The 9,663-nt window shown below is 53.8% G+C and overlaps 1 protein-coding gene across 1 annotated transcript; it reads left to right on the forward strand.

Annotated features, from left to right (window-relative positions):
• On the forward strand, positions 1,784 to 7,988 carry TCF15 (transcription factor 15 (basic helix-loop-helix)). Its single transcript, XM_013968704.2, has 2 exons — positions 1,784 to 2,366; positions 7,303 to 7,988. The coding sequence occupies exons 1-2, from the start codon at positions 1,848 to 1,850 to the stop codon at positions 7,375 to 7,377; spliced, it is 594 nt and encodes a 197-aa protein (XP_013824158.2). The 5' UTR covers positions 1,784 to 1,847; the 3' UTR covers positions 7,378 to 7,988.

The following is a 9,663-nucleotide window of genomic DNA, read 5'->3' on the forward strand; positions in this document are numbered from 1 at the left end:
CAGACAGGGAAGGAAATCTCCCGGTAATAATTCATCGGCTCAGGAAGCAGCAGCCTGGCCTGGGGCTGCGTGTGGGGCTGGCCCTGCAGGGAGGGGGCCAAGCAGACTCCTTCTCCTCCTCTCCAAAGCCCAGCCTGGCTGGGGTCATGGTCAAATGAGGTGGGGGAAAGCCAGGTGTAGGAACAGACCTTTCCAAAGACCCTAGGGCCTGAAGACTTCAGGGACTGCTCTCCCAGAGGCCAGGGAAAACCTTCCAGTTCCCCGCCTCTCCCCCATTCTGGCCTGGGTCCGGAGAGCCAGGAAAGCACAGCATGGCAGAGCTGAGAGGCATCGTCCAGAGAACTGACGCCCAGAAGGAAGATGCAGCTTAAATGTACCTAGAGCTCCTCCGACTTCACTCCCTGGGCTCTCTCTGCTTCACAGGCTGCCATGTGGGCCAAAGAGAAAGTTATTGTCACGGCCAAGTGAATCCAGGTTAGGCCAGCCCCACAGAAGGGAGCTGGGAAAGGGACATGAGCAACCTGGGGACCCCAGCAACCATCATCATTTCAGTAATTCTTCCCAGAGCCTCTGAGGAAAAGGACATGTCAGAAATCTGGCTGAACAATCTAAGGTTTCCAGAAGGAAGGAAGGCAACAAGGGAAGATAGTTCCTCCCACCCCCTCTCTCTGTAAGCGCCTGTGTTTTGAGGGGGTGGTGTTGGCACTTCAAGCAGAAGGAAAGGGGAGGGTGTGGATTGGGAGCCAGGGCGTACAGGATGGGACTGTGGGGAGTGAGGGAGAGAAGCTCTCCTTGTATTGGGGGTGGAGACAGAACAGGGGTGAACATGAAGACAAGCAGGCTAGGGCGAGTGCTCTCATTCACCCTGAAGGACAGAGCTCTTCTCTTTCAGTCAGGGGCACTTCCCCACAACTTCAGCAGAAACAGTAACCATCAGTAAAGCACGCAGCCTTGTGTCTGGCACAACCATTTTGGTGGTAGAACCTCAACCAAAACGCCAACTCTGTGAAAGCCACGAATTTGTTTTGTTCACATTTCTCTTCTCACCTAAAACCATGCCTGGCATAGCCGGGACCCAGTAAGTATTTGTTGAATGAATAAATTAATGAATAGAGCTACTGGCGTTTGTGTGTTTCGTTTTCGTTTTCTCTCTCTCTCTCCCCCTCCCTTCTAAGTTTGTTGTCAGGGACGTGACACCACTGAGTCCTTATTTGGAAAGATTATTAGTGTTTCTCCGATTGTTCTCCGTGGACACCACCATCCTGTAGAGAATGCAGATTCCTGGATCTGCTGAATCAGATTGGGAGGAATCTGGGAATTTATCAAGTTAAAAGAACCCTCCCCCCTTCCCTTATTTGACAACACGTGAGTTGCAGCATCACAACAGCGGAATTTGAGGGCAGAAAAACCCGAGTTGGTTTCCCTGCAACCCTCTTTCCAAACAAGGAATTGAAGCCAAGAGAGAAGGGATCTGCCTGCAGTCTCCGGGCGATCTAGGCTGAAGATGAGTCTGGATCTGGGTACAGGCCATCCCACCCTCGCCGACCCCCACGTTTACCCAGCTCGCCAGCGGGGACCTGGAGCCTTCAGGGCGGGCCACCAGCTCGCGGGCCGCTTTCAATCTGGGGGACGGGGGCGGTGGGCGCCTAGCCATTGGCCGGGCGGCGGCGGGAGCCTCCCCATTGGCCGGGGCGGAGCCCCCCCGCCCCGGCCGGGGCGGCCTCCGGACTGGCCCCTCCCTCGGCTATAAGGCTGCGGCCGGAGGGGCCGTGGGAGCGCGCGGGAGCGCACTGCGGGGCGCGGCTGGCGCCGGGACGCTGCTCATCCAGGGACGAGGCCGGGTGCCCATGGCGTTCGCGCTGCTGCGCCCCGTCGGCGCGCACGTGCTGTACCCGGACGTGCGGCTGTTGAGCGAGGACGAGGAGAACCGGAGCGAGAGCGACGCCTCCGATCAGTCGTTCGGCTGCTGCGAGGGCCTGGAGGCGGCACGGCGCGGCCCGGGCCCCGGGGGCGGGCGGCGGGCGGCGGGCAGCGCGGGCCCGGTGGTGGTGGTGCGACAGCGGCAGGCGGCCAACGCGCGGGAGCGGGACCGCACGCAGAGCGTGAACACAGCCTTCACGGCGCTGCGCACGCTCATCCCCACCGAGCCGGTGGACCGCAAGCTGTCCAAGATCGAGACGCTGCGCCTGGCGTCCAGCTACATCGCACATCTGGCCAACGTGCTGCTGCTGGGCGACGCGGCCGACGACGGGCAGCCGTGCTTCCGAGCTGCCGGCAGTGCCAAGAGCGCGGTCTCCGCCGCCCCCGACGGCGGCCGCCAGCCACGCTCCATCTGCACCTTCTGCCTCAGCAACCAGCGCAAGGGGGTGAGTGCGCGCCGCGCTCCAGCATTGCGCCCGTGGGGTCAGGGAACCGGCCCCTTAGGTAGCAAGAGAGAGGCGGAGACCCCAGTGAAGACAGGGCGGAAGCAACACGGAGTCGTCGGGGGTGCGGCCCTCCAAGCCCAGGGTTTGGTGTGGAGCACAACAGCTCACAGTGTCCCCCAAACACAGGGTGCAGAGAAGCCCGGCGCTCAGGCGTGATTTAGAGGATGGAGATTGCTCATCCAGGGACACTCCCTCCAGCTAGAGGTGTGCTGGGAAGAGCGCATGGGGAGATCATAACAAAGGCATCGTTTATTGAGCTCTACCTATGTAGGGGCGTCTTCGTGGTCTTCTTTCTTTTTATCTTCGCAGGAACCCCCATCAGGCAGGTAGCTTTGCTGGTTTTATCACTAATGAGGATCTGAGGCTCAGGGGTGCCCTCATCACCCAGCTCGGAAGCCAGAATGCAGGCTCCGGGTCTGCTGGGTGTGTGTGCCCGGAACTGCCCTTTTTGTTAAAGGTTTGTCCTGCATCCTGAGACTGACACAGGGGCAGGAGGCTAGAAGGAAAGGGGACGCACACCCCCAGTCAAGAGCCCGAGGTACCCAGCTCATGAGCAGTAAGCATGAATGAGGGGGTCCCCTGAGGATACCCACCCCCTAAAGGGATGGAGTGTCCAGGAAAGGCACTGTTGAGTCATTGGGGCAGAGCTTGAGGTAGGCTTCCGTGGTCTGTCCTAGGTAAGGATGGGTACCAGGCTGGTAGGGACTGGGTAAGGGTGAGCAGCTGCACAGGTTGCTGAAGGGCACTTATGGCTGAAAGCTGGTTCTCCCCCTGCACCAGCCCCAAGGAGCCCCTTCACCCCTAGCCTTTCCCCTTCTGGCCTGGGCTTTTCTTAGCGTAAGGAGTCTTGTCTGTGTGACAGCTTTGCATCCTAGCAGCTTCCATTTACAGCTGCAGAAACTGAGGCTGAGAGAGTCCCTGACTGGCGCAATGCCTTTTAGAAAGTGACAGGACATTGGGAGCACAGGGAACTCTGCTCAGAATTCTGTAATAACTTAAACGGGAAAAGAATTTGAAAAATGATCGTTGTTCTTCAGTCGCTCAGTTGTGTCCGACTCTTTTCAACCCAACGGACTGCAGTGCGCCAGGCTTCCCTGTCCTTCACCAGCTCGCAGTTTGCTCAAGTTCATATCCATTGAGTTGGTGATGCTAACTGACCATTCGTCCTCTGTCGTCCTCTTCTCCTAAAAAAGGATAGATACATGTATATGTATAACTGAATCACTTTGCTGTACACCTGAAACTAACACAATGTTGTTAATTAACTCTAATATAAAATAAAAATTAAAAAAAAAAAGCATGGGAGATTGGAGTCAGGCCTCTGGGTCGCCCAGTCTTTGGTTCTCAAAGCTGCCCCCACTCCCCTCTTCACTCTGTTTAAGGAAAGCCCCTGTGTCCTAGCCTCAGACCACCCCCTTCCAGCTCATCAGACTCCCATTCTGGCCTCTCACCCTGATGGCTGCCTCCGTTTCCCTAAGTCAGTCTCAGTAGGCTCAGACTTGAACTCTCTTCAGGGTCCCTCTTACTCCCAGCTGTGGGCCCTTGTCTGTGCTCCTGGCTGGACTGAGAAGCTAGGGTGGGCCTGCGTGCAATCCAGCCTAGGCTGTGAAGGGCTGACTGGGCCCTCAGCGGTATTCCCTGACTGCCTTTCACCCATTCACTCAGTTCAGCAAACCTCAGCTACCTGACAGCCGCTTTTTGTTGGCTCTGAGAACACTCCCAGAGAAGCAGGTTGTAGGTGCCTGTGTACTGCAGTCGGGAACTCCCAGTGTGGTGTCAGGGCAGGGCCTGGAGGTGAAAAGAGGGATGCTATGGTCTGACGGGGGTGCACAAAGGGACTGTCACGGCCAGAGGAAGCCCCTGACCCAAGGGCTAAGTCCCTGACGATGCTGGAGGATGGAGGCAGGCAGGTTGAAGGGTAGGGGAAGGTGTTCTAGGAGCAAGGCACAGCGAGAGCTGGGGTCAGAAACCATGACCTAAAGAAAGGAAGACGTTGAAAGTGGCAACGCATGAAAGGGAGGCGAAGACAGGCCAGTGACAGCAGTGTCAACAGTCTTGATGAGCACTTCTCTCTTGTGCTAACCGCCCTCCATGTGTTACCATTAAAATCCCCCAGCAGTGACTTCACTGGAGGTCCAGTGGTTAAGATTCTGAGTTTCCAATGCAGGAAACACATGTTCCATCCCTGGTCGGGGAACTAGGATCCCACATGTTGCATGGTGCAGAAAATTTAAAAAAAGATAACCCCCAGTAGCTGGGGAAGAAGGTGCTCTGGTTATCCCTATCTGCTTAGAAATGGCATCACTGGTTCAGAGACATGGCCCATGAAGAAGCCAGGATTCAAACTCAGGCCTGCTCGATTGGGAAATAGGAAAGGTTAGTGTAGGAAGGCCTGGTAACAGCAGGCCTGGGGGAGAGGGTGTGTCCATCATGTGCCCACCCACACAGCAGGTAGCCTGGGGGCTTCTCTGCTGGTCTCACGGCCTCACCTGGATCTGGCTCCTTCCCTGGGATCTGTCTATAGGACCTAGAACCCAGCCAAATTTGGCTGCAGAAGCCATGCTCTCAAGTCCACAGACTCCTCTGGGAGTAGGCAGAAGGGGCGATCCTGGCCGGCTCTGGCTCTTCAAAGACTTGAGGACTCAACTGGAAGAAAACTGGCTGTCCTGGGGAGCCCATGGGAGCCTTCCAGAGAGCTCTAAAGCCCTGGACCCTATCCCTTCACTCCGAGCTACCACCTTGCCCCAAGCTGGCTGGTCAGGGGTTGGGGTCACCATGGAGATAGCTCCCTGCAGCATCTTGTTTAAAGAGGGGTTAGGTGTGGCCCTCTGTGGTAGAAAGCAAGGGGAGGTAGGGGGTTCTTGTCTTTGCCCTGTTTTCCCTTTTGTCACCTGAGGGTAGGGGTCATATAAGATCATCTTGTAAAGCTTTCCCCACTTGGGGTACCAGCCCAGGAGTCATGGGGCAAGGAGACACCATCATCAAGTGATGCTGATGCTAATGCTCATGAATGTCCGTTGAACACTCGCTATGTTCCTGACTCTGCCAAGGGCTTTACCTGTGTTAATGTGTATAATCCCCATGGTAACTATACATGGGGAAACCAAGGCTCCAATAGCTGAAGTCACTTGCCCGAGATCTGGCAGGTAGTCCAAGATAGAGCTGGGATTGAAGCCCAGGTCTGCTTTGCTCTAACCACCTACTAACTACAGTGCTTCCCGGAGCCCTTGGCACTCAGGGGCAAAGGGACAAAGAATCTGGGGCCTAGTCAAGGCCTCTTCTAAGTGGGTTTGGCAGTTTACAAGCCTCTTTCACAGCTGCACTTGCGTTTGATTGCACCCTTGCGGTGGCAAGTACAATCATTTTGCCCCCATTTCATAGATGAAGAGACTGAGGTTCAGGGAGGTGAACAGTCTCAGCATTCTCAGGGGAATGCCAGTCTCACGATGACTGCCAGATGTGGGGTAGAGGCGGCTCTCCTGACCCTGCAAAGGTGGGAAGCTGGTTTTCTATCCTCCAACCTCAACCCGACCCCTACCCCCACCCCCATCCGCCCTTCTCAGCCACGGCTGCCAGAGTTTGTCTGAGAAGCCCAAGCCCCAGGCTCTGCTGGGACTGTGGCCTCAGCCCTCAAAATAGCCTTGCCTGTGAATGAACATGCTGTCCCTGGGCCCAGAGAGCCTCAAGGGAGGCTGGGCTCGCATCTGGATGGATCTGCCCCAACCTGGGCCCAGGAGTGGAGGGGGGCAGGAGGCAGAGCTCCCAGATGGTCAGCTATTTCTCTAGATGGCTGAGAAAAAGGCTGGTCCCATCTCAGGCTCAGGAATGAGCGTTTACAGTGGGATTTCAGACCCCACCATGCCCTGGAAACCAGACAGACTGTGGACAACATGGATTTTCTAGCCCAGCCCTTTTTACCAACTGGCTGGGTGCCTCTGAGCCATTCATGCAATGCTGGAGGACACAAAAGAGGGGGTGCTCTGATGTCTGTGACTTTGCTGGCTTACAGTGAGGCTGAAATCCTGGTATCAGACTTCAGAATAGCAGGGAGAGACAGTCCCTGCCGTGTGAGGGAAACAGGTGGCCTCCAGGGCTGCCACCATTAGCTCGTCTTCCAGTGGACACCCGTGATCCAAGCAGCATTGGTTGGTAACTGCTCCAACCAGTGAAGGACTTTCCCCAGCCACCCCACTGAGTTCCCAGCCTGACGGGAGAACAGAGAGATCCCATACTCCCCTTCTGGGTTGTATCCTGGCCCCAGAAAGGCAAGGAGTGTCAGGCAATTGCAGGAACAGAGAAATCTTCCCAGGACAGGACCAGAGTGCATATTCCTGGGAACACCTTGAATGAAGGCAGGGAGGCCAGAATTCTAGAATCTACTTCTAAGGCTGATGAGGAGGCCACCAAGTCACCAGCCCAGGCAGTAGGAGAACCACTGTGGAATGTGTTATGCCCTTGAGTGTAAGATTGTATGACTTGACCTGTATTGAATTTTTTTAAGCAACAGATTACATGGGGAAGAAATGAAAAAGGTAGAAAAGTATATAGAGTTTTTTAAAAAGCCTCCCTCCCATCCTGTCTCCTCATCACATTCTTCTTCTCTGAGGAAACCATTAGCAGTTTCCCATGTGCCCTTCTCTCTGGACATCTCAGCACACAGGAGCACGTACCAGTCCTTGGTCTTATCTTTAAATGATGTTATTGCAGCATCATCCCCTGTTAGTCTATATATTGTCTTCCGCGTTCTGCTTCATGAACTTGATTGTGTGGCTAACTGATGTTTATCAAGTCCCCTATTGCTGGGCACAGAGATTAGTTCCAGTGTTCAAGGAGACCCAGTTGAAGCCCCTAATACCTCTTTTTTCCTTTCCCACAGGGAAGCCGTCGTGACCTGGGGGGCAGCTGCTTGAAGGTGAGGGGGGTAGCCCCACTTCGAGTGCCACGGAGATGAGCCTGGATCCCTGTTTCATTTGCTCCAAGCAGGACCCTGAGAAGAAGGCCAGAGGCCAGCCACTGGGTGAAAAGGGGAGAAGACCCCGGGAGCCAAACCTGGGTCCCTTCTTTGTGTAGGGACCAGAGGACAATGACCTGGGCCCATGACCCTCAGAGCAGGCCCCCTGGGACACCTCCGCCCCACCCTGGAGAGCCGTGAGGACCCGTCCAGCCGGCCCCAGACCTGGCTGGTCAGAGACAAGGCAGATCTTTTGGAAAAACATAGACTGTTGGTGACAGAGGATGTGTGCGTGTCTGTGGATGAGTGTGGGTGTGTGTGTGAAAGAGAGAATTGATGGGTTTAAAATAAAAGGTATTTTTAAGTAAAAGATGTTCCCAGCTGCAGAAGGGAGGGGCCTAGGGACATCAGAGGTCAGAGGTGGCCCTTCTCCTGGACCTTGGAAGAGACACAGGCGTCACAGGTGCCGCCCTGTGCCCTGGAGGGGGTGGGGCTGGAGGAAGATAGGGGTCTCCCTCTCCAGAAATCGAGATAACCAGTCTTTCATCACTGTCTCCTTGAACAACTGTTGAGTATCTTGTGTGGCTGGTTAAAGAAAAATCTTAATTTTATTTATTTTTGAATGAGGAATGTATTCATCCACGTGGTTCACGATTCAAAAGGTACAGAGGGGTATGTGGTGAAAAAAAGTCTCCCTCCCTCCTGTCCTCAGGCCACAGTTCTCCCGCTGCACACAGGCTCAGCCACTAGTTTTGTGTGACTTCTCTATTCTGTGTGAATAACCAAGCAAATACAGAAATACTCATGTATGTTTTCTTCCACCCTTTACACAGACAGTAGCCCCTTGTTACCTTCTTTCTGCTCCATGCATTTTTTTTTTTCCTCTTAATCTAGTTTGGCTGTTATCCCAAGTCAGTACATAAAGGTAAAGGGTTCTCTTCATTTATTTCGTAGCTGTTTGTTCCATCTTATGAATGTACCATACTTTAATCCATCCCTTATCCATGTCTTTACAAACAGGGTTGGGGAGGCATGTGGTTTTCCACATGTGCAAATGAGTGTGTGCTAACAGGGGTACTCTTACCCCTGTTGTAACTGAGATGATTTGAAGAAATAATGACACCCAAAGGCGCACAGCTGGTGCGTGGCAGGGTAATGAGGTGAGGTCTGTCCACCTGTAAAGCCCAAAGTGAGCTCCTTCCCCTGCCCTGGAGATACCCCAGTCGGGGTGCCAGCCCCTGTGAGCCTTGTTATCCTCCCGGCAGCCCTGGGAGGTGGGAGGTGTTTCCCCATCTCACAGGTCCAGCCGAGAGGGCAATGGGAATGGCTGGTCAGTGGAGCATTCTTGGCTCTCTCTGTGGGGCTCTGTCCCTGTGGGTCCAGGATCAGAGAAGCTGGGGAAGCTGGAGGCAAGGAACAAGGAGAGGGGCCAGGAGAGACGGCAGGACCAGGCAGCCACCCTTTCCTCCACGTACTTTCGTATGCCTATGTTTAAATTTTTTTTTTCTTAACAGACACTTTTTACCAGTTGAAGCCTGGCTCCAGATTCCATGCTGTACCCACTCTGTCACACCCTGTATTTGGCCCTCAGTCAGAACCTGAAATGGGGCTGCCCATTTTGCAGATCAGCAAACAGTTCCCCTTCGGGAGCTAATTAGGAAAGCACATTGTACATCCTACACCTACCCAGGTCCAAGCAGCCCCTGGCAAAGCCACGGGAAAAGGACTGTGACCTTGTCAATGGCAGGAAACCTGGGAGTGAGGACAGAGCAGATAGTTGGATGCTCTGGGCTAGAGGCCCACTTCTGCCACCAGATTTGCTGGGCGACCCTGGAGAAGTTGCTTGACCCCTCCCAGTCTCTCTAGCCTAATCCCTAACCAGCGGGAACAGCTGAGACAGAATAATAATTATTTGTTTTGCCTTGTTAAATAGTTTTTAAAATGCCATTTATGCACTGGGTAAACAAAACCAGTTGTATCCAGTGGATGCAGTGAAAGGCTCCTCCCCAAAGGCAACTGCTGTTAGCAGTTTCCTGTGTGTCCTTCCAGAAATGCTCTCTACTGATTACTGGTTCTGAAAAAGTATTTATAGATTTCTCTGCTTATGTATTCATTGTATATATATATATATATATACTCAAATACTGCAGGATCTTAGAAATATCACCCATCCCAAAGACAACCACTGTTAACACTATTATAATCCTGCAGAGTCTTTGTAAAACACGTACACTTAAATAATCATTTACAACATACTAAGTTAAAACTTTTATCAAAGTGCAACAG

Source organism: Capra hircus, chromosome 13, assembly GCF_001704415.2.
Source record: "Capra hircus breed San Clemente chromosome 13, ASM170441v1, whole genome shotgun sequence".
Lineage (NCBI taxonomy): Eukaryota > Metazoa > Chordata > Mammalia > Artiodactyla > Bovidae > Capra > Capra hircus.